The sequence below is a fragment of the Phyllostomus discolor genome, chromosome 6, assembly GCF_004126475.2.
Source record: "Phyllostomus discolor isolate MPI-MPIP mPhyDis1 chromosome 6, mPhyDis1.pri.v3, whole genome shotgun sequence".
In the NCBI taxonomy this organism is placed as follows: domain Eukaryota; kingdom Metazoa; phylum Chordata; class Mammalia; order Chiroptera; family Phyllostomidae; genus Phyllostomus; species Phyllostomus discolor.
The window spans coordinates 130,478,469-130,504,211 of NC_040908.2; the positions used below are offsets into that span (position 1 = coordinate 130,478,469).

The following is a 25,743-nucleotide window of genomic DNA, read 5'->3' on the forward strand; positions in this document are numbered from 1 at the left end:
AGCTTTGTATACAGTAATTCCTCCCCACTAGTGAATTTTCCTGGCAAGAAATTAAAGCATTCTTTATTTTGACTTCACAGTTTCTTTACAGCTCCTGGGAGAATTTTAGATCCTATAATGTCAAGTACAACTTCCTTCTATTGAGAAAAATAAGAATAAAAGAGGGCTAGGGGTTGAATATACAAGATTGGATAATGAGTAGAGGTGTTCGCAGGGAAGCTTTGAGAAGGAAAAAACAAAATGTATTCCACTGACATCTGCAAGACAGAAGGGAGGAGCTTCAGTGTGTAAAAAAAAAAAGGAACAGGACCCCAGAGCTGCAACTTCTAAGCCATCAAATAAGAAAAGTATTGAATATTTTAATAGAGAGCCATATCAAAAGAAGAAAAAATGAAAGATTTTTAGTATATTTGTAAGTTGCATTACAGGAAAGTTATGTTCTAGCCTCCTTTTGAATCTAAAAAGATTCTAAGAATTGAGTGAGGAAGTGGAAAATAATAATCTTATTGCCATCTCAAGATAAAGATAACCATTAATATTATCCTTATTAATATTAATGTTGTCTTTGGCATTTTATTATATGTAAATTACTTTAAGGACTTTTGTGGGTACATTACAAACTTTGATCCCACCAATATTATTTTTTGAATCTGATCTTAAGGTCTTTTGTTAGAAATTTGCTTGTTATTGAGACAGTCCCTGTAGTCAGGGCTAGACTGATGTTTATCAGAAATATATGAGGGTACATATTGTATCTGGATTATTTTATTTACTTATATTCTCTTCTTAAAACATTTTATTATGGAAAATTTCAAACATTAAAAGTAGTGAAATACTGTAATGAATTTTCTGTACCTGTCACCCAGCTTTGAATATTATCAACTCATGATTAGTCTTTGATCTGTAATCCTCCACTCTTGATTTTTTGGAAGCATGCCCCTATCATACCATCTGTGAAGTATATCTCAGGTCAATGCTAAGATTTCCCTGATTGCCTCATAATTTTTTTAAACAATCTGTTCAAATTAGGATCCAAATAGGATCTATGTATTGAAATTGATTGATAAGACACTTAATCTGTTTTTAATTTCTTTGTCTTTTTCCCCTTGTAATTTCTTCCTTGAAAAAAAATAGAAAATAGAAAAATATATACATACATATATACACATATATATGTGTGTGTGTATATATATATATCTATAACTGATGTCATTTGTCCTGTAGTTTGCAAGTTTGGATTTTGATGGTTGAATGCCATGGTGTCATTTAATATTGTTCTATTCCTTGTATTTTTTTGTGAGTTAATAATTAGGACAAGAGTCCTGATCGGATTCAAATTCGACAGTTACTTTTCATTCATGTTGCTTTCTTATGTCTTTTCTTATTAAAGTCTAAGTTTCTTCTGAATTTATGAATTGGAGAAAGATTAATGTTTCATTACAAAGTAATAGCTTCAGTTAATATTCAAACTCTACATAGGATCTGACATTATGGTGTTAATATTAATTATGCTTTAAAGAATAAAAATGTTTTATAAATAATTTTCAATCATTTTATTTTAATAGGTGGGAATTTGAAGAATCTGAAGAAGATCCAGTGACAAGTATCCCATATCAACTACAAAGGCTTTTTGTTTTGTTACAAACAAGTAAAAAGAGAGCAATTGAAACCACTGATGTTACAAGGAGCTTTGGATGGGATAGTAGTGAGGGTACTAATTCTCTTGTAATGATAAGTATTTCTAATATTCAAAGGAATTCTGGCAGACAGTATTATAAACAAAGAACAAAATAACACAACATTTATGTTAAGAAACATAATTAACTTTGTAAACATTTTCATTGCTTTTTCCTGGGGTTTAAAAACAACTTATTTATTTTTAAAATTTAAACTGAGGGGTAAATTTTTGATCAGTTAAAAATTTTCTGTAAAATAAATTTGGCTATACTCTATTTGCATGCACTTAAACATTTTAAAGTTTGTCATCTTTTTTGTAACTCTAGTGAAAAATAATGAAAATAGCCAATATCATACATAGGACTGTAAAGTGTACATTATGTATAAATGCTGAGACCTCTTTATTCTTTTCCTGTGACTGCCTTTTAATGATTGTAATGTATATTTCACGTTGTTTTGAAATTTAGCATTATTTTGTGTAGACTTCTGAATATATCTGACAAATTTGTTTTTAAATAATAAATTAATGTTTTATTACACTAAACTTACTGCTATTTTTAATTAAATTTTGTCTCAAAATAGCTTGGCAGCAGCATGATGTACAAGAACTGTGCAGAGTCATGTTTGATGCTTTAGAGCAGAAGTGGAAACAAACAGAACAGGTAATTCTCTCAAGGTGATGCAAGTGTTTTCTAATAAATCATTTATTACCTTAAAGTGACTTCTGTTCTGTTGGAATGTTTTGGCTTGGTCATAGTTCAATTGTGAAGGTGCTAAAATGGGGAGTTAAAAATGCTAGATTCTCAGTTGGCCACTAACTGAGGTGTAAAAATTCTCATTAAACCACTGTAAACCTCAGTTTCCTCATCTTTATTTTAAAATAAGGAAGTTGGAGACTTCTGGCCAAGGTGGAGGCACAGTGTGTCTACCTGTGCAGGTAGACACACTGTGCCTCCTCGCACAACCAAGAGAGGGACAACAACGATTTAGAAACAGAATAACAACCAGAACTGACAGAAAATTGAACTGTATGGAAGTTAGACAATCAAAGAGTTAAAGTAGATAGGTTCATCCTGACCAGTAGGAGGGGTGGAGTCGGGCAGCCAGATGGAGAGGGGTTGAGGAATGTAGAGCATTGGGACCTGCGTAAGGCATCCCAGGCACGCAAGACTGCAGAGCGAGAACCCTGGGTGGGCACGTGGTGCTTGGCAGACCCTGGCCGAGGGGTGGCAACCGGCAGACCCAGCGAGGTGGCGATTATGAAGCAAGGCACTGTGTGCAAGGTGGCTGGCTGACCCGGGCGGTCCCAGGGCCCCAGCACAGGGAAATAGAGCCTCAGGGCACTGATTGAAAACACCTGTGGGTGGTTGTCGTGCAGGGAGAGACTCCCAGCCTCATAGGAGAGGTCATTGGAAAAAGACCCATGGGGTGCCCAAGCCCACCCACACAGGAATTGGCTCCAGAAAGGCCCAGTTTGCTTGGGGGAAGCATTGGAGAGCAGAGCAAGCTCCATTGTTCCCTCTTGGACTCCGTCCCCACATATAGCGTCACAATCCAGCGACTGGGTTGCCCTGTCTTGGTGAATACCTAAGGCTCCGCCCCTCATACGTCACAGGTGCGACAAGACAAAAAAGAAAAGAGATGGTTCAAACAGAAGAACAAATGAAAGCCCCAGAATCAATACTTTTAAGCAACCAAGAGAGAGCCAGCCTATCAGATGCATAGTTCAAAACACTGGTTATCAGGATGCTCACAGAATTGGTTGAATTTGGTTGCAAATTAGATGAAAAAATGAAGGCTATGCTAAGTGAAATGAAGGAAAATGCACAGGGAACCAGTAGTGCTGGGAAGAAAACTGGGTCTCAAAATCAATGGAGTGGACCAGAAGGAAGAAAGAAACAACCGAACAGAAAAGAATGAAGAAACAAGAATTCAAAAAAAATGAGGAGAGGCTTAGGAACCCCCAGGACATCTTTAAACATTCTGACATCCAAATTATACGGGTACCAGAAGGTGAAGAGGAAGAGCAACAAGTGGAACAGTAGCAAATAATAAAGGAGAACTCCCCCAGTCTGGCAAAGGGAAGTCCAGGTAGCTCAGAGAGTCCCAAAGAAGTTGGACCCAAGAAGGAACACACCAAGGCACATCATAATTACATTAGCCAAGATTAAAATGAAGGAGAGAATCCTAGAAGCAGCAAGAGGTAAGGAGACAGTCACCTACAAAGGAGTTCCCATCAGACTGGCAGCTGATTTCTCAAAAGAGACCTTACAGGCAAGAAGGGTCTGGAAAGAAGTATTCCAAGTCATGAAAGGCAAGGACCTCCATCCAAGGTTGCTCTATCCAGCAAAGCTTTCATTTACAATGGAAGGGCAGATAAAGTGCTTCTCAGATAAGGTCAGGTTAAAGGACTTCATCATCACCAAGCCCTTATTTTATGAAATGTTAAAGGGACTTAACTAAGAAAGAAGATAAGAAAAACAAAATAAAAAACATGTATAGTAAAATGACAGCAAACTCACAATTATTAACAACCACACCTAAAACAAAAACAAAATAAGCAAACAACTAGAACAGGAACAGAACCATAGAATTGGAGATCACATGGAGGGTTAGCAGCAGGGGAGTGGGAGGTGGGGGGGAAGATACAGAGAATAAGTAGCATAGATGGTAAGTAGAAAATAGACAGGGGGAGAGCAAGAACAATATGGGAAATGTAGACGCTAAAGAACTTACGACACATGGACATGAACTAAAGGGGAATGCGGGTGGGAGAGGGTATGCAGGGTGGAGGGGAATGAAGGGGGAGTAAGGGAGAACTGTAATAGCATAATCAATAAAATATATTTAAAAATGAGGAAGTTGGGCTCTATTATCTAGATAGTTTCTTTTTAGCTAAAAACTATAACTCATATATATTCTACATATGTATATATAATTTAGGGGGATGGTCTTTGAACAGTATTTTCAGATATTTACTAAGTAAACTATCCTACAGTCTGTAGCACATTATGAAGTATATTCATCCAGCATTACCTTTGTTTTGAGCAATGAGATATAGTCAGTCATATGCTTTTGATGTTTCGAATTCTTGTTATTCTGACTCTATTCTTATCCAATGGAAGATGGAACAGGTTTAGAAGATGGCAAAATATCAGATATGCCATTGGGATGAGGGGTAACTAGTGGATGTAGTAATAGAGGATGATTGGGATTAACAAAGTGGGGCAGGTGGAGAATCTAGACAGTAGCCTGGAGGGTCTGATGTCTCCTTCAAACTATTAATGATAGCTTGGGCCAGAGTTTTTTAAACTATAGATTGTGATCCATTCATGAATTATGAAATCAGTTTAGTGAATCTATATCAGCACTTAAAATGTAGAAAAATGTCAGAGTATCACATAAGTGAGGACAAGTATTGTTATGTAACTTTTACAATTATATATACTGGGTTGCAATGGAAATTATTTTCTTTTTGTGGGTTACTATCAAAACTGAAAAACACAGGACTGAACCACTAGAAATGATACAGAAGACAAAATCAAATGTGACTGGGGCAGGTGAATGAAGAAGTCTTCATTAAATATTAGAGTAGACAGTGATGGTGGATCCTAGCTTGATTTAAGACCTAGACATTTGAAGAGATGTAAATTTATGAAAGAGGTAAACTGCAATGTGATTTCTTCTTCTCTATTCTTAAGAGATTTGAAAAAAAATTTAAGTTTATTTAGTGATCTAGCTTCTCTACATAACCCCATGGGATTGTATTTTAGTAATTTATGTAGATGGTACTAGTGGCCTGTTTCTTTTTCTGAAGATATTCTTCTTGTTACATCCTTCTTTGGGTTAACACTTCATTTAGATCAGCTGGAGCATTCCTACTGCGTTCCAAAGTTTGGGTGCAAGAATCTTGAGGCAAGACATTCACATAGAGGGTCCTTACTTAGGAAGTGATGTGCCTTTTGGGGGGCCAGAACAGTCCTCGTTGGCTAAGTTTGGGGGACTAGGTGAGAAATCCATTCTTTTAGGTGAGGATATTTTAAGGGAGATGGAATTTAAGGGTTTTTTTTTTATTTCTATACATTTTTAAACAGTTATAATCTTCCTTAAAATTGTTTTACATATGTTAACTGAAAGTTAAAAAGTTTTATTTTAGCTAGCAGATAGGATTTTAGAAATCAGAATACAATATTGTAAGAGTGGTGATATGCATATATAAAGCTATAAAAACAGCTAATTGTTTAACTTTAATTATTAATATGTCTAAAGTGATAGATTAGGATGTATTTTCAGCTAACTGAAAAGGTATGAGGCTTAATAGTATAATAAATTGGTAATTGATTTCAACAGAACATTTTTTAATAGTGGGGTGTTTAAATAAGAATTGAAGTAGTTAATTTTTGTACATTGATTTTTAAATTAGTGTTAATCTAATTTTATTTATTCTTAGTTGATTTTTATCAAGCCTTGATTTTTTTCCATTGGATTTTAGGTAAATCTTAAAGCTTTCTTAAAAGTTCAACAAAATGAATATCTTTTTGAAATTTTATTTTTAAAAGCATGAATTGTGTTTTTACATATTTTAAAAATTACTTTTTACACTTTAAAATGTAAATGTTCTTATTTTTAGGCCGATCTTATAAATGAACTATATCAAGGCAAGCTGAAGGACTACGTAAGATGTCTGGAATGTGGTTACGAGGGCTGGAGAATCGACACGTATCTTGATATTCCATTGGTCATCCGACCTTATGGGTCCAGCCAAGCATTTGCTAGTGTGGTGTGTACCTTTCCGCTGACTGCTTGTGTATCCATATGCAGAATACATAATAGCACAGTGGTATAATCTATCATAAGGTAAGTATCATCCTAGATACACCTTCTTGGGTTGTTAGTCATTCCTGCATTTAAGCTAGCAAGATCTAGAAGATTTTTGACCCTTCAGTGAGTCCTAATAGTGCATGTGTAAAAGAAAGTGAACACATGTGTACTGCTTCATGGCTCAGTATTTTATTCTTTCTGATAAGTGACTAGATTATTTCACTTTATTTTTACCTCTATAAACAATCTAGTCTATAAAGTACTCTTTTGTGACCTTTGTTTGCATTGGAAGATATGTTGTTGTTTTTTTTTTTTAGGGCATTTTGTTCCATGCGATTTTTTTAATCCTCACCTGAGGGCATGCTTATTGATTTTAAAGAGAGGAGAAGGGACGGGGACTGAGGGGGAGAGAGACAATGATATGAGAGAGAAACGTTGATTGGTTGCCTCTCGTAGGCCCTCCCACCCAGGGGCTGAACCACATTCTAGGCATGTGCCCTGACTTGGAATTGAACCTGTGACCTTTCAGTTTACAGGATGATGCTCCAACCAACTGAGCCACACTGGCCACTGCTGTTCCATACACTTTTAAAATTGGAAAAATAACATTTGTTTTATGATCAACAGAGGCCACATTTTTGAAGGAACATCTTTATTATAAAATTTAATTTAAATTCATGCATTGTAGAAGCACAGATAATTTCAAGAATCAGACCTATATATGGTTAGTTTATATATTGAGTACATAAGTGGGAGATTAAGATTTTCCTAGTTTTCCTGTTATCCATTTAATTGCTTTTTGGTAATTTTATTATTGTATTTTATCATTATGTATGTTTACTTATATGAAAGGAGAGTCATGAAAGGAGTTAGTTGATATTTAAAATGAGAGTGTTCAGTGACATTTATTTAGCAAGGCAAAACTTTCAGAGCCAACTGAGACATCTAAAATGTAGAGCTTCAAAATGATGTTGTTTGGGTCTTATTTATGCTTATAAGCTGATGGTGGCTCTTAGCTAAAAATCAGTGGCTTTTTTAAAGTATATTTTATTGATTATGCTATTACAGTTTTCCCAATTTTTTTCTCCCCTTTATCCCTGCTCTGCCCTGCATCCCCTCGCCCTCCAGCATTCCCCCTACCACATTAGTTCATGTCCATGGGTTGTACATATAAGTTCTTTGGCTTCTCTGTTTCCTATACTTTTCTTACCCTCTTCCCATCTATTTTATGCCTACCAACTATGCTTCTTATGCCCTGTACCTTCACCTCCCCATTTTTACCCTCCCCTCCCCACTGAAAACCCTCCATATGATCTTCATTTCTCTGATTCTGTTCTAGTTGTTTGCTTAGTTTTTGCTTTTTAGGCTCAGTTGTTGATAGTTATGAGTTTGTTGTCATTTTACTATTCATAGTTTTGATCTTTTATTTCTTAGATAAGTCCCTTTAACATTTCACATAATAAAGCCTTGGTAATGAACTCCTTTAACTCTACCTTATCTGGGAAGAACTTTATCTGCCTTCCCATTCTAAATTGATAGCTTTGCTGGATAGAGTAATCTTGGATATATGTCCTTGCCATTCATGACTTTGAATACTTCTTTCTAGCCCCTTCTTGTATGGTTTCTTTTGAGAAATCAGCTGATAGTCTTATGGGCACTCCTTTGTAGGTTACTGTGTCCTTTCCTCTTGCTGCTTTTAAGATTCTCTCTTTATATTTAATCTTGGGTAATTTAATGATGATGTGTCTTGGTGTGTTCCTCTTTGGGTCGATTTTTTTAGGACTTTCTGGGCTTCCTATACTTCCTGGAAGTCTATTTTCTTTGCCAGATTGGGGAAGTTTTCCTTCATTATTTGTTCAAATAAGTTTTCAATTTCTTGCTCTTGTTCTTCTCCTTCTGGCACCCCTGTAATTCAGATGTTAGAGCACTTAAAGTTGTACCATAGGTTCCTAAGCCTCTCCTCATATTTTTTAATTCTTTCTTCATTCCGTTCAGTTGGATGTTTCTTCCTTTTGTTCCAAATTGTTGATTTGAGTCCCAGTTTCCTTCCCTTCATTGTTGGTTGCCTGTATATTTTGTCTTATTTCACTTTGGGTAGCCTTCATTTCTTCTTCATTTTGCGACTGAGCTCAGTCAGTTCTGTGAGCATCCTGATTACCAGTATTTTGAACTCTACATCAGATAGGTTGTCTGTTTCCTCGTCACTTAGCTTTTTCTGGAGTTTTGATCTGTTCTTTTAAAAAAAAAGGTTTTTATTTATTTTTACAGAGAGAGAAAGGGAAGGAGAAAGAAAGGGAGAGAAACATCAATGTATGATTGCCTCCCACATGACCCCCAGTGGGGACCTGGCCTGCAACCCAGGCATGCACCCCAACTGGGAATCAAACCAGTGACCCTTTGGTTCACAGGCCAGCACTCAATCCACTGAGCCACACCAGGCAGGGCTGCTCTGCTCTTTCATTTGGGCCATATTTCTTTGTCTTGGCACACTTGTTACGTTGTAAGGGGCAGAGCCTTAGGTATTCATCAGGGTGGACAACCCAGGTTGCCGCGTGGTGACACTGTCAGCGAGGGGTCCAAGAGGGAACAATGCCACTGACTTGGTCCACTCTAGCCCCACTTTCCAACAAACTCTCCTGTGAGACTGGAAGTTTCTCCCACCATCATATCTCCCACAGTGTTTTACAGCTAGCTTTGAGTCTTTAGTTTCCCATTCAGCCAGCCCTGCCTTGCCGGCGCAGTCATCCTCTCTGCTGGACTGCCTGTCTCCCGTCTCTGCCCCTCCTACTGGTCTGGGTGAATGTTTCTGTAACTCCTTGGTTGTCGGAGTTCCATGCAGTTTGATTTTGTGGCAGTTCTGGTTGTATTGTTTTTAAATTGGTTGTTATCCTTTTGGTAGTACAAGGAAGCAAGGTGTTTCTACCTACGTCTCCATCTTGGCCGGAACTCCTAAAATCAGTGTTTTTAAAGCTCTTGATCTTCTAAAATAGTGCTATATGTATGGTTTAGTCCTCTGGTCTATAGGATAGTTGGTCCCTTTTTCTCTTTTCTCCTACTTTTATATGGCTATCAGAAATAATCAACAAGCAGCTATGGAATCTATGAGTGAAATCCAAAGGAGTAAAAGACCTTGTCTGGGTAGCAGAAGATAAGGTCTCCTTTTTTCCTCCGCTACTTTTCAGTCTGCTTCCTGAATAGATTTGAAAACTTTTGTTAAGTACTCAATTGTACCTTTCATAAACTGTCGTCATCCTAGGTGTATGAAATTGGCTCTGGTTTAAGTAACTAGTTTTGTTTTTAATTTTTGTTTTGCTTTTTCTTTATTTTGGCAGTTAGAAATGATAAACTGAAAAACCATTGGAAATTGGTTAACACTTGTCTTTCAATGATTTATGTCTTCTCTTTTTTAAATATGGGCATTTTTTAGCAAAATACACCAGGAAAACATTTGATAAACCCAAGTGATATAGAATATTTTTTTTCTCCTTTTACAAAAGTATTTTTTATGAAGGATTTTTCACATACACATTTAGGTTTTTTATGTATTAATTGAATGTTGAGGAAGCTAGTTTTACTTGTTTTGTTGCATTGTTATATGAGTATTCAGCAAATATAATTGCTTAGCTAATTTTTTTGTCATGATTTATTCACCTACTGAATTGCCACCACTCTCTTAAGTACATTATAGACATAGCAGTGGAGCAATTTGGAGAATATTTTTGGAGAATTGAAAACCACATTTCTAAGTGAAATCTTCCAAAGGTAGTGTCCTCCATCGATACATGGATGGCGGTGGTGGTGATTCAGTGGGAGTTGGGAGTTTTATCAAGGAGGCAGTACGCGAGTGGGTTTTCAGCACACATGCGCTAATAGGGCTTGCAGGAGGCAACTCAAAACTTCCTAGAATTTGCTGGAGTCTTTTGAGGGGAATTACAGCAGGTGAAACTACCCAAGATAGGGGTTCTAAGGAGGATACTACCTTCAGAGAACTTTAGTTAGAGGTAAGTGATTTCCCATTATTTTCTGAATTCAAAACACTTCTTAATTCACAGAAATCGTCATACAGTAATTAATATTGGTTTTATATCACTGCTTGCCATTGTGTATTTTGTCAATTTTGTACGTTTAAAGAACTGATATAAATGTAGATTATAAAAATCTAGTTAAAAGGAGCATTATAAAATCTTATTCAGGCTGTATTTTATATTTGGCCATAATTCGAATGGAACTTCTAGAAAATTTATTTTCCTACTTTTAATTTTGGATTCTGGTATTTTGTCTTACTGGATGTATACACACACACACAAATAACAACACACACGTATAATACAACATTGATGGTTATATGTTCTGTTCATTGTATGTTTTCTGTGAACCACCAGAACAAAAGTATAGTATAGATGTTTATATATCATATGTATAGATCAAACAAAACATAGTATAGGTGTGTGTGTGTGTGTGTGTGTATATATATATATATATATATATATATATATATATAGTGAGGTTGAATAACACCTGATGTTTCATTTCAGATAAGTTTGAGGTTCTGTTAAAAATTGGAGTGTTTTGAGTTTTTTTTTTAACCTTCATCTAAAACATCCAGTTTCTGGAGTTTTTCTTTCCATGTTCAAATAAATTTCTTGAGAATAATATTTAAGATTAAAATATGAGTGATATTAACACTTAGCTACTTTATCCTTATACTATCTATAATCAATTTTTATGGTAGTTTTCAGCATGAGTAATAGAAGACTTTTTTTAATGAGTACTAGAATTGCCTATAGTTTTTTAAAAATGCTTTTTACCATTATGTTTTCTTTATTGAATTATTTAGTTCTTATAACTGTGGTATTTATTAAATTTCTGGCTTTCATTTTACCTGGCCAAGTAGGGCATCAGTATTTAAGGACTCTCCTGCCATTCTCTTTCCCTCAGATTCAATTCTGTTCAACACTAGTCTCCAGTGGGATTTAATAGATGTTTGAGAGACCGTTTCTTTGATTAAATTTGGGAAACTGTGTACCTATGGTCCTCTTTGTGAAGTTCAAGGTGCATATTTTATTTTAAATTCCCTGAGGATTCCTACAGTAGAGAAATTTGTTTAACTGTGTTGAACCTAGCATTGTCTCTCTGTGGGACATCTGTTAATATTTCAAGGGACTCTTGGATTCTGAGGAACAGATTTTGGGAAGCACTGCAGTAGATTAAGGTGATTTAAAAACTATTTCTACTTCATTATATTAACATTTATGTCTTTGGGATGTTGAGGGGAAATGAGAATACTAAAATATATGTTTTAATTTCCTCATATTTTATAAATTTTGTTTTTACTCTTAAAAAACATCAGCTGGAACTTTGTGTGTCAGTCTTTTTAAAAGTTTTGTTCTTAATGATTTATTAGGTAATTGGAAGCTTTTATTTTCACTGATTAGAGCTGTCTGTATACAACCAGTCTTCCTGAATTTAATAATCAAAGAAACCCTGAATTGGCGTATTGCCAGGTGAATTTGAGAATGTATTATAAGGAGATAGTCCTTGATACAGAATATATTCTAATGATATATAAAGATTAGAAGTATTTCTATTGGTTAATTATGAAAGCTTATTTCACAAACTGAACAAAAATGATAGAGCCTCATATGTTTGGCATTAACAGGAGAGGCACTTTTCTATTTAACAGTAAAATTTTCAACACTATATTTTATTGGGTATCTTTTTGTTATTTAACATATTTATTGAGTTGCCTATTCTGACTGGCACTGTTCTAGGCTATTTTCTATTCGGATACTTTTATTCTATTATTGGGTAAGTACATTTAAATATCTCTTTATTGTAACAATATGTGTTCTAAGGTGTGAAATGGGTTTAGCTGTATAGTTTCATATAGTGTGTTTGGAAAGATCAGATTATATAAAAGACTTTGTTTCATAAGTAAACATAGTTTAATGATTATTTTAAAGTTTTGAATGGATAATTGTTAAATTTCTAAGTATTTATGAAATCATAAGGGTACTAACTTGCACTGCATACAAGTTGGTGTCCTCAGACATACTCCCTGATTTAACAGGTGATTTGGACATTCTTGTATGGCTGGCTCAGTCATAATAACTCATTTGGATGGTGGAGTGATCTAAATTTGTAAGCATTTCATTAAAAAATCTCTTTTACAGACTCTACCTTCACTTTTCCAGGAATTTGTGTGGTTAGACATAGTGGGAGCCAATTTAAAAAGTGGGGATTTCTGCTTTCAGAAAAATGCAGTAGATGTACAATTTCCCTGGTTCCTCTGCCAAAACAACTAAAAGTCTTGAATGTTATATATAAAACAAACATAAGAAGACTCTGAAAAGTTGAGAAAAGGTATTAAGACTAGGTACCTCAGGACTCAAAGAATGACATGGGGTAAATTCCTTGGGTTTTCTTTTTGCCTGATATATCCCAGACTTGGAGCTGAAGAAGTTGGCAGCCTGGAAACAGCAATAGGCACAGACTAAAAAGCCTGCTTTCTCTAATCAAAAGACCAGGGAAAGGGCAGCCTAGTAAGGCTCAAAACTTTTATGTAGTATCTGCTGTGCTGTAGCAAAACACCACAGAAAGACTTTGACCCCTGCCCTACCCCTTGCTAGCCAAGACTGGTACAGATCCTAAACTTCCACCTTCATCAAATTATAACAAAGTTCTCCAACCCTGCACCAGGGTGGTTTCAGAGAAGGCCGAGTAGCTAACCAGGAGTTTCATCTGTGCTGGGTAGTAACTAATCTTCCTACTGCCATTGTCCTGTTTCCCTGGATCATGTTACTAGAGACTGCATGGGGAGTCTGGCCTTAAGGAGGCATTCCTTTTTTTCTGCACTGGAGTAATGCTTAATAGAGGAGAATCATGACTTTTACCACCTCCTGCTAGTAAGGAGCTTAGCCCCCTCACAGCCAAAGTGACATCAGCAGAGGCCTACTGCGCAGCCAGAATCCATACCCTTGCCCAGTAGTGATGGAGAGCTTCTCCTGAACTGAGGTGACAACAGAGGACAAGTGGGAAACCTAGACTTCGACCTCTACCTGACAGTAATGAGGCAGGAACCTTTTCCCCAGCTGGAGCAGTGTCAAAGGAACCAGCTAAATCAGAAGATTTAATAGGATCCAGAATACCCAAAATGTTCAGGTTTAATAAAAAAAAAATCACTCTACGTACTAAGAACCATAAATACCTTATTTGAGTGAAAGAAGAGACAATCAATAGACACAAACACTGAAATAACAGATGTTAGAATTATCTGACAGATATTTTAAAGAGCCATCATAGAAGTACTTCAATGAGAGATTCAAAACCCACTTGAAACAAGTAAACAGCCTCAGGGAAGAAATAGCAGATATAAAGAAAAGTGAAATGAGAATTTAGAACTGAAAAATGCAGTAACAAAATAAAAATATCAACAGATAGGCTCAACAGCAGAATGCAGAAGATAGTGGAAAGCATCAGTGAATTCACTTCAAGATGGAACAATAGAAATTGCCCAATATAAATAAAAAAGGGAGAAATAGACTGGGGGAAAAAATAGTTCCTCAGAGACTTATGGAACTATATAGTGAAAGATCTACCATTTATTTCATTGGAATCCTGGAAGGAAAAAAAAAGAAGGCAAGGCTGAAAATACTCAAAGAAATAATGGTTGAAAACCTCCCATAATTGGTAAAAGGCATAAACATTCAGATCCAAGAAGCTGAGCAAACCCCAGATGAGATAAACCAAAAGAATTCTACATCAAGTCCAATTATAATCAAACTTCTAGAAACTAGAGACAAAATATCTTGAAAGCAGCAAGTGAGAAAACGCACCTTTTCTTATAGGGAAAACCACACTGATTGTTCGTAAGTAGATTTGTCGTGAAAAACTATGGAGGCCAGAATGAAGTGACACATTTTTTAGGTGGGTGTTGAAAGAACAGTGAAAATATTCTTCAGGAATGGAAGGAAATTAAGACATGGTTGGATGAGGGAGCACTAAGAGAATTTGTCATGAGCAGGCCCAACTTTAAAGAATGGCTGAAGAAATTTCTCTGAACAGAAAGGGGATGATTAAAAGGTAGGTATCTTGGAACATTGGGATTGAAAAAAGAACACGGTAAGCAAAAATTTGGATAAATAGAATTGGCTTTCTTTCTCTTCCTGAGTTTCCTAAAGTATGTTTGATGGTTGAACCAGAATTATTATACTGTATGATATGATTCTAAATATATAGAGAGGAAATGTGTGAGAAAATTATATTTAAATGGGAGAGGAAGAAAAGATGTAAAGGGAGGTACAGTTTCTCTACTTCACTTGAGCTGTAAAAGGAAGGCACCAGTAGGCATTTTATGTATATAGTATAATACCTAGAGCAACTACTAAAAAAGAGATACCTTCAAAACAGGGTAGATAAATCAAAATGGAATTCAAAAAATATTCAAGTACTGCCCTGGCTGGCGTAGCTCAGTGGATTGAGTGCGGGCTGGGAACCAAAGTGTCCTAGGTTTGATTCCCAGCCAGGGTACGTGCCTGGGTTGCAGGCCATAACCCCCAGCAACTGCACGTTGATGTTTCTCCCCACCACCCCTCTCTCTCTCTCTCTCTCTCTCTCTCTCTCTCTCTCTCTCTCTCTCTCTCCCTCTCCCTCTCTCCCCCTCCCTCCCTTCCCTCTCTAAAAATAAATAAATTAAAAAAAAATATTCAAGTACTTCATAGGAAGGCAGGAGAAAGAAAACAAACAAAAACACTAAAATGGTGAATTTACGTACATATAAATGATCTAACTATACCAACTAAAAGGTAGAGATCAGCATATTAGATTTAAAAAAAAATGACCCAGTAGTATGCTATGTACAAAAACTCCCTTCAAGTATATTGGTATAGATAAAACAGGGGCATTATATAATGATAAAAGGGTTACTTCATCAAGAGGACAGCAGCCCTAACTGTGTATGTACCAAATAATAGAGCTGCAAATATATATGAAGCAAAAACTTTCCAAACTAAAAGGAAAAATTGGCAGATCTACAGTTGTAGTTTGGGACTGCAGTGCCCTTTTCTCAATAATTGATAAGTAGAACCTCTAGACAGAAAATCAGCAAAAATATAGAACTTAACAACACCATCAACCAACAGAATCTAATAGACATGTATAAAACTCTGCACTCAACAATAGCTGAGTCTTATCTTGGTACTAAACCAAAGACAGTTACAACCAACCAACCAACCAAAATTATGGCCAAGCCAATGTCCTTAAGACATATAATTAGGAAATTTCTTACCAAAATATTAGCAGGTAGAAATAAGTAATATATAAAAAGAATTGTATACCATGGCCAAGTAGAGTTCATTCCAGGAATTCAAAGCTAATCAGTATTTTTTAAAAATCAATGAGTTAATCTATCAGAAGGTTTACATGATCACATCAGTTGACTCAATTGTTAAAATTCTATCAACATTCATGATAAAAAATGTAGATACTAGGAATAGGTTAATTTTTGCAACTTGATAAAGAACATTTTCAAAAAACCTACAGCTGACACAATACTTCACGGTGCAAGACTGAATGTTTTCCCCCTAGAATGTCAAGGATGTCTGCTTTCAACACTCTTATTCAATGTAGTACTGGAACTCCTAGCCAACACAATAAAGCAAGTAGAGGAAATGAAAGGCATACCAATTAAAGGAAGAAATTAAATTATCCCCACCCTCAATTTTAGATAACATTTTATGTAAAAAGTCTCTGGATATAATAAGTGAGTTGAGCAAAGTAGCAGGTTATAAGATAAACCTGCAAAAGTCAGTTGTTTCAAAATACTAGCAAAGAACATGTGGGAAGTGAAATTAAGAATACAATACCATTTACAGTTGTGGGAAAAGATGTATGTGTTAAAAACTACAAACTGAAATAAATAAATAAATGGAGAAACACACTTTGCTCATTTGTTTGGAAGATTCAACATAGCAAAGATGTCCATTCTCTCCCAAGTTATATAGTTTTAATGCAGTTACTTTCAAAATGTGGCAGGATTTTTTATGATATGCACAGGTTAATTCTAAAATTTATATAGAAGGCAAAGGAACTAAAATAGCTAGAATTCTGGAAAAAGCAGAATAAGTTGAAGGAATCAGTCCACCTGATTTTTATATAGCTATAGTAATAAAGGCTGTATGGTGTTGTTGGAGGTATAGACGAAGAGGTTAGTGGAATAGAATGGAAAACACAAATAGTTTCAACAAATATGCCCCACTGACTTTTGAGGAAGACACTAAAGTGGTTAAATGGAGGAAGAATGATCTTTCCACTGTATGGTGTTGGAACACCATAATAAGACATCCATAAGTACAAAAAAGAACCTCTACTTAAACCTTACATTGTGTACAAAAATTAGCTCAAAATGGATCATAGACTTAAACATAAAGTGTAAAGTTATAACTTTTAGTAATATAAATAGGAAAGAAGTCTTCCAGATCTAGAGTTAAGCTCTGTGTTCTTAGGTTTGATTCTAAAAGTTGGAGCTCATCAAAATTAAAAATTTGCTCTTTGAAAGCCCATGCAAAGAGGATAAGAATAGAAGCTACAGACTGGGAGAATATACTTGCAAACCACGTATCTGATGCTTGCAAACCACATATCTGACAAAGGACTAATTTATAGGATATGTAAAGAAGTTTCAAAATACAATATTAAAAAACCCCTCAGACAATCCATGTAGACCATAGGCAAAAGGTATAAACATCTTATTGAAAAGGATATACAGATATTAAGTAAATACAAGAAAAGGTGTTAAATGTCACTAGGGAAATACAAAATCAAACCACAATGAGGATATCATTCTGTACCTACAGAGTGGTTAAAATAAAAAATAATGACAGCACTTAAAACTGGTGCGAGTGTGGATAAACTAGATCATTCACATTTTTGGTGGGAATATGAAATGTTACAAGTAGTTTCTTATAAAATTAAACATGCAATTACCAGAAAATCCAGCAATTATACTTTAGGTTAATTATCCAAGGGAAATGAAAGCTTATGTTTACACAAAAACCTGTTCACAAATGTGCATAGCATCTTTATGTTAATATTCCAAAGCTAGAATCAGCCCATAGGTCTTTCAGCAAGGGAGTGATTAACAAACTTGTATATCATAGAATTCTACTCAGCAATAAGAAGGGAAAATTATTGGCACACACATAAAAACTTGAAGGAATCTCCAGGGAATTATGTTGAGTGGAAAAAGCCAATCCCAAAAGGATATGTATGATATAAAAAATTTTTAAAACATGGGGACAGCTTAGTCATAGCCACAGCTTATAGATTTGGTGGGGTCAAGAGGAGAACAGACGGTTACCATAAAGGGGCAACATAAGGTGTACTTGTGGTAGAGGAACTGTTCACTCTCTTGACTAGTGATGGATATATGATCCTATACAGGTGATAAAACTGTGTAGAGCTTACTGTGCGCACATATGCAGACAAATGAGTATACCAAAACTGGGAAAATCTAGGAATAAAATAGGTGATTGTATCAATGGAGGAAGCTGGGCAGAGTCTACAAGCGTCTCCCTGTGTTATTTTTTAAAATTGTATGTGAATCTACAATGATCTCAAAAATTGCGATTAAAATAAGTAGGTGGCTTAGGTTAAAAGTAATTGGAGTCTTTTCCCTAGTGAAACACAACAGAAACACATTATATGTATATTAAAGTATATACTGTACCCTGGGAAGGTAATTGGATATATTTGCAATGGCGTAAAATCGCTAAGTATATCAAAATCAAGAAATAGTTATCAGTCGAGGTTCTGATTTATCCTTGTCAACTTGAAAAATAAAGTGTCACATTTTAATATCCATTTCTCCATTCTAAATAAAATAGAGATTAAATGATGGAGAAAGATTTTATATATAGGTTAAGAGTAAAAAGAAAAACGAGAGACAATACCATTCTTTGGTTATATTTTTATTGCACTGCACCTATATTTTCTGCATTGAATATAAAATTGTGCTAAGCTATTTTTTTTTAATCCTCATTCAAGGATATGCTTACTGACTCTAGAGAGCGGGGAAGGAATGGAAAGAGAGAGGGAGAGAAATATCAATGTGAGAAAGAAACATTGATCAGTTCCCTCTTACACGCCCCTACCCAGGACTGATCCTGCAATGTAGGCTTGTGTCCTGACTGGGAATTGAACCCGGGATGCTTTGATTTATGGGACAGTTCTTCAACCAACTGAGCCAAACTGGTCAGGGCCACAACTGATATTTTTTATTTGGGGAACTAAGGATGTCAGAATTCTTTGTATACTATTCTGAACTGTGAAAATTACAGTCTTAAAAAATGTGCAAAATTGCATTTTGTATAGTATATAAGTAAATTCTAGAAAATAAAACTATAATCTTCACTCTGGAATGATGAAAAACAATCATAGTTAACCCAAAGCTAGTTTGTAAGCATGATACATCCATTTAACATACTCAAGATTACAGCTCATGGTAAGCAGCACAGGTTTTTGTGTGTGTGTATGTGTATTAATAATATTACAATGATAATATTTCTATTTTATGATCCATAACTAATTTTTAGTCCCTAAAATATAGTTTGGCATGATTTCTTAGTTATCTTGTATATAACATTAAGTGAAGATAAATGTATACAACCACATTAGCCCATCATTTACATATCATTTACACATTTTTTAATGGGTGGATGGATGAATTGAAGCTAATTTTTATAACTGACTAAACTTTATAATTATCCTGGTTAAAACTTTTTAAAAAGCTAGAGTGAGGAAGCTATAGAAACTTATTAATACAGAAACTAAAAAAGTTATTAATGTAGCTTTAACTGGTTTCTCAGCCTGAAGGATAATGGTAGCTGCCTCCACACATCCTTCCCCCAAATTCGAGAAGGTGTGGGCTAATTGGGTTTCATTTGTGTTCCTTTTTTTTTTTTTTTTAAAGATTTTATTTATTTTTAGGGAGGGAAGGAAGGGGGGTGGAGAGAGAGAGAGAGAAACATCAATGTGTGGTTGCTGGGGGTTATGGCCTGCAACCCAGGAATGTACCCTGGCTGGGAATCGAACCTGGGACACTTTGGTTCCCAGCCTGCGCTCAATCCACTGAGCTATGCCAGCCAGGGCTCATTTGTGTTCCTTTTGCATTAGTGGGAGAAAGAATATCATGAACTTCAAATTACCTGTAAGTAGTAAAATAACCACCAAGTTCCAACAGAATTTGCACTGCTGCCACAAGTCTCTTTGGGAAGAGGGTGGAGTGGGAGGCTTTAGAGACTATAAACTAGAGAAGGGGGGATTGAAGGACTTAGGCAAAATAAAGAGAAAATCACCCTCAAAAAGAGAAAGTACTAACATAGTATGTGCCAACATAGACCGGACTTGGTAGTTTACAGTGTCAGCTAAAGGGAAAGGGTTCTAGAGTGAGCAGGATAGAAGTGGCAGCCTTGGAGGAATATTGCTTTTGGGGAAGAAGGAGATAAATTGAGAAGGGCTGATGCCTCCTACCCAAAGCAAGTGAAGAGAAAGCAAGTAGAAAAAAAATTAAGGGTCCTGCAAAATGAAGATACCAATCTCTCCTCTCATTGCCAGTTCAAAAAACTGTGCTTCCCTAAGTTGCCAAAATTTATTCTCAAACTAAAGAATGCTATCCACAAAATGAATAGGGAAAAAAAACTTAGCACCACTATCAGAAGAAAACAAAAAATATGTGTTAAGGCATTTTAGTTTATGAAAATCCCCCCCAAATAAAAACCTTCAGAAAATAGCTGAAAAGTAGAATAGTACCAAGTAGGACAGTACCCTAGACTAAATTAAATATTTTTCAAATGAACAAAACAACCTAGTATCCAAAAATTTAAAGAGAGAAATGGGTTTACAAAAACAAGCCCTGGCTGAGTTACTAGGTTAGAGCGTTATCTCTTACACCAGAAGGTTGCTCATACCTAGGTTGCATATTCAACCTAGTTGAATACTTGGATCCCCAGTTGGGGCATGCACAGGAGGCAGCCCTTCATTCATTCTCTCTCTCTGTCTCTCTGTCTCTCTCTGTCTGTCTCTCTCTCTCTCCTACCTTCTCTAAAAATCCATAAAGAAGCATGTCCTTGGGTGAGGATTAAAAAATATAACAAATAAACAAGAAATGCAATGACTAGTGGTCAAAGTCAGGAAAGAAAGAAAAAGACAAAACTATGCTAGAAATGAGTAAATTATAAAGTGCTTGAAAGATAATAGAATGGAATAAAACTCTAAGGGACATAAATGAAAATGAGACTTTAAATAAAGGGATCTCAGAGAAAATGATTGTAAGGGAAGGACTAGTAAAGGAGGTGTCCAACATAAGGAGTCTGGAGAATAAAAACAAGGTGAAACAAAACTTATAAACTATATTCCAGGAAAACTTTATGAGAATAAGAGAAATTTAAACCTACCTTTTGAAGGACCCACCATTTATCTGGACAAATTGGCCTAGAATAACCAACTCTGGGACATATTTTAGTAAACCATTAAACTTTAAGGATAAATTTGACTAGCATCATACTTCTGAACATGAACATTTCAAATCATGGCAACACAATCACAATTTCAAGAAACTCAAATGAAGAAAGTGCAGGCCAAGGATTCAATATCCAGTCGGCATTCCTTCAATAATGGTGGTGATAGAAAACCAGTTTTGAACATTGAGGAACTCCTTGAATGTTATAATCATGAGCCCATCTTTGGAGTTTATTGGAGAATGAACTCCATCCAACCAAGGAATCACTGGGGAAACTTCAGGAAAAGGACCGTGAGCATTTGATTTATTGAGTTGTAGAATTAAGGACTAATTAATATTGTAGAAATGAGTAAATTTTGAATGAATGGAGACATGGGTAGAACAATAATATGAAATGTTCTATGTTCGACAAAGTACAAGGAATATCATTCTCAAAAAAGGATGAGAAAGGGAAAATATTGCAGAACAAGATCAAAGGCTGTTCAGTAGGTGGGAAACACAGTACCATCTAGAACTGGCAGTCTAGACACTACAAGCTTAAGTAAGAAAAGGGAAAAGATAAGAGGATTAAGGACAATAAGAAAAGTATAAATGGACTACAACAAAATTACTAACCTTCCTAAATACCAAAAATATATAAAAAACAGTAAGAAGACATTCCACACAGAGAAAGGAACATAGTAAATACTACTCAGTACAGTAATTGTAGCATAAAATAGTGAGTGAGGTAAAACAAAACATCAGTCATATCAAATATGAATGGGCTTAAATTGCCTATTAGAAGAAAAAAATTCAAGTTGGCTTCTAAAAGCAAACATTACATTAAAATTTGGTTTACACAAGAATCCATTAGTGGATGCTAAATCTAGAGTGGAAAGTTTAAGGCTGAGGATTTTTGTGTGGTTTCTAAGGGTCTTCCAGATTTCTTATTAACCACAAATAGAAAAAATAACTATATAAGGGGGGGACTAAGAAAACCCCCAGAATTTATTTATTAAAAATTGTATATTTATTCTTACATGCTTAAACTTTAGTCACTTTCCAAGCACTCTCCATTTGATCAATATACCTATCAAGAACAGTTTTTCCACTGCTCAAAGCAGTTTTTGAACTCGTCAGTCTTAATGCCTTTTAGTGCTTCTGCTGTTTTTGTTTCACCCCTTCCACATGGCAAAACGGTTTTCTTTGAGGATTTTTTTTCATTGGGGAAAGTGCTCTGGGTGAAATTGGGTGAATAGGTAGGGTGGGGCATGGGGTCATGTCGTTTTTGGTCAGAAACTGCTGAACACTCAGCATGGTGTGGCAGGTGAGCTTATAAATCACCCATATCATGGAATGGGCAAATGTGTTAAAAGAGTTCTCAAAAAAATTTCACTGAGACCAAATGCAGCCTTTCACAACACCACCAGCTGGTGCACTGATACAGATGGGTTCCTAGAACACTCACCTAGCAGGAGAAGCCTGTACTACAAGGGGCCTGCCCTCCAGAAGATAATTCTGGGATTTTTTTGAGTGGAGTACCCCTCATATAGTACCCCTCAAGATTCTGCATGATTAAAGTTAATAATATCACTAGTGAGGAGGATAGGGACATAATGGTCTGTAACAGCGAAGCCCTTAAAAAGACATAAAGTGGTCTAGAAAGGCATGCATGATCTGAATCTGATCATGAGGAACATCAGAGAAACCCAGATTGTGGAACAGTTTATCAAATACCTGGTCTTGCCCTGGCTGGTGTGGCTCAGTTGGTTGGAGTGTCCTGTAACCAAAAGGTTGCCAGTTCCATTCCTGGTCAGGGCACAAGCCTACCCTGTGGATTTAATCCCTGGTCCAGTCACATAAGGAAGGCAACCAGTCGATGCTTCTCTCTCACATTGATGTTGCTCTTCCTTCCTGTCTTCCTAAAAGCAATGAAAAAATGTCCTCAGGTGAGGGTTTTTTTTAAAAGATTATAATATCTGGCCTCTGCAAAAAAGAAAAAATTAATGTCATGAAAGAAAGGCTTTGGTTGAAGAGGCAGCCAGCCAAATGCAGTCTGTGATTCTGGATTCCATTCTCTACTGAAAGGGGAGAAATATACTATTAAGGACATTATTAGGATAATTGACGGAATTGGAATATGGACTGAAAAAAGCACTTTAAATTTTTCTGAGCTTGGTAACTCTAGTGTGTAAGAATATTCTTGTTCTTAAAATGTTACATTGAAATTTTAAGGGGGAAAGCATGATGTGTGAACCTACTCTCAAATGGTTGGGAAAAATACATAATGTGTATGTAGGTGGGATAATGATAAAGCAAAGGTGGCAAACTGTTAAAGCTTGGTGAGTCCAAGTAAATGGTTAAAGGGAATTTTCTGTTCTTTAAATTTCTCTGAGTTTAAAAAAAGGAAAAAGAAAAGATCTGGGTATAAACTATAAGCCAGAGACCAATACACACACACCTTAGTTTAGTAAGGTGGAATTCCAGTTAGGTAATTTTTCAGTCTCCCTCTTGTCCTTCCCGCCCCCCCCCCCCTTTTACTCCCTCCCTCATTGTTTTAGATATTGAGTGTTTTACCAATTCAAATTATCTCTGTTTGAAAAATTATGAATTTGATGGTGTTCTGTGTTAAGCTATATGTATATGTGATTTCTATGAAAGCTTCTTTTACTCTGTTGTTTTTACAGCACTTGCCTTTTTATGCTTAAAATATGCTTTAGAGAGAAAAAAAATGTTCTAAATGTGTTCTTTCCTATGAGTTCCAGTAAAATGCTTGGTCATGTGGAAACTCCCCCAGCTAGTTGATCCCCCCACTTTGGTCTTCCTTATGTTTTGAGAACAAATAAGAGATGGATGATGCTAGAAACATTTTTAATATCTTTTTATATCTTTGATCTTATTTCAGAATGAGTTATATCAAACATGTGGGTAGTAGTTCTAAAAACTTTGCCAGCTCTTTTACAACTAAGTCCATTTTGCCAGATCAAGTTCCCTTTATCTGTGTTTTGAGGAACAACTGAAATACTTGAAAATACTTTGTCTTAATGATTCCATGTTTCCTTATATGTAATAAATATGTATTGCTAGTATTTCTGCTTAGACCATGTGAAGAGAGAACATCAAATGCAGTTTGACATTATGCAGCCTTATATATTGTATTAACTACAATTCATTTTTTATTGTGAAAAATTACTGATTAAAAGTTAATTTTATGCCCACCGATTCTTTAGCAGTGTTCATACTAAGTTTCTTGCTTCTGTCTTAAGGCTATATGGAGAAAAGAGAACAACATGGTACACAGATAATAGTCCAGGAATTCTCATTATACATTTTCAAATGCAACAGTATCTGAAATGCAGTGAGAAGAGTGCAGTGTCTTTCAACCTTTATACTAGTGCAGTGGTGGATTACTGATTGACTCTAAATATAGTGATTAAGGATGATTATTAGATTTTTAAGTGTATGGATAGTGTGAATTCTTTAGAGTTCTGTGTTATTTACTGTACAGTTTAAAAATATCTCCTTTTACAAGAAGATTGAAATGGTATGTGTAACTGCTTTTCTAAGAAGCATGGAATTACTTTTTAACCTAAAGACTAAGGATTTTTATTAGGTTATTTAGGCAAACACCACAATGTAAAATTAACAAAAATTAAGTAGAAATGATTATGATGTACAATAATAGCAGGAAAGGCAGGGCTCATACAGAATGGAATAATTATATTTTTGCTCAGTTTTTATAATAATATTTTGTTGATTCTATTTTTTCTTTTTGCATTTTGAGTTGCTAATTTTTAGCCATTATTTATAAGTATTTTGATAATTGCATTGTTTTCATATTAAGGACTTTGTCATTAATATTATAACATTATTAAATAATTATGAAACCATTTTTTTTCTAACTAGGAAGAAGCATTGCATGCATTTATTCAGCCAGAGATCCTGGATGGCCCCAATCAATATTTTTGTGAACGTTGTAAGAAGAAGTGTGATGCAAGAAAGGTAGATGCCATGTAGAAATTAATACTAAATTACTGAGGTAATAGTCAGTATTTAATAGGTCCCCCTCTTTTTTTTAGGGTCTTCGGTTTTTGCATTTCCCTTATCTGCTGACCTTACAATTGAAAAGGTTTGATTTTGATTATACAACCATGCACAGGATTAAACTGAATGATCGGATGACATTTCCTGAAGAGCTAGATATGAGTACATTTATTGATGTTGAAGATGAGGTAAATATTTATTATATTTTTTGTTATAAGATTTTTTGTTAGTCCATTTGGTTAGTCATGTTTAAAAGAACTATGTGGAGTAGCTTAACATTGATGTTTAGACTATTTATTTACTTTATTTTTTTCCCTTACCATTTATCCCCCCATACCCTCTTCTACCTCTATCCACTAGACTATTTTCTTGCTGGAAGCTTTTCTTTTCTTATTTTCTAATGCCAAGTTCTATAAAAACAACTGACTCCATATAAGCTTTCTCTGTCCATCATAAATTGTATTTCAAATAGTCTTGCTTGATCAAAGTCACTTATGATATTTTTTGAAAAGATAAAGAAGTCCTAAAACCTCTGGAAATATTTCTTTAGTTTGAGAGGTAATCTTATGTTTCATGCTGTGTCAATATTGAAATAAACCAATCTAGAAGTAGGCTGCGCTTGTACATAAAAAAGCAGAGAACAAATATATATGAGTGAATGGACAAGCAAACTGGGTAGAATAGCCGTAATTCCTTATATTTGTCTC

The 25,743-nt window shown here is 35.4% G+C and overlaps 1 protein-coding gene across 2 annotated transcripts in view; it reads left to right on the forward strand.

Annotated features, from left to right (window-relative positions):
* Positions 1 to 25,743, forward strand: part of USP47 (ubiquitin specific peptidase 47) — a 107,435-nt gene that overhangs the window by 49,358 nt on the left and 32,334 nt on the right. For both annotated transcript variants that reach the window (XM_028515548.1, XM_028515547.2), the window contains 5 exons: positions 1,566 to 1,711; positions 2,260 to 2,339; positions 6,308 to 6,457; positions 24,899 to 24,994; positions 25,072 to 25,224. In XM_028515548.1, the coding sequence (XP_028371349.1) occupies positions 1,566 to 1,711; positions 2,260 to 2,339; positions 6,308 to 6,457; positions 24,899 to 24,994; positions 25,072 to 25,224 (625 nt within the window). The remainder of the gene's footprint in view (positions 1 to 1,565; positions 1,712 to 2,259; positions 2,340 to 6,307; positions 6,458 to 24,898; positions 24,995 to 25,071; positions 25,225 to 25,743) is intronic.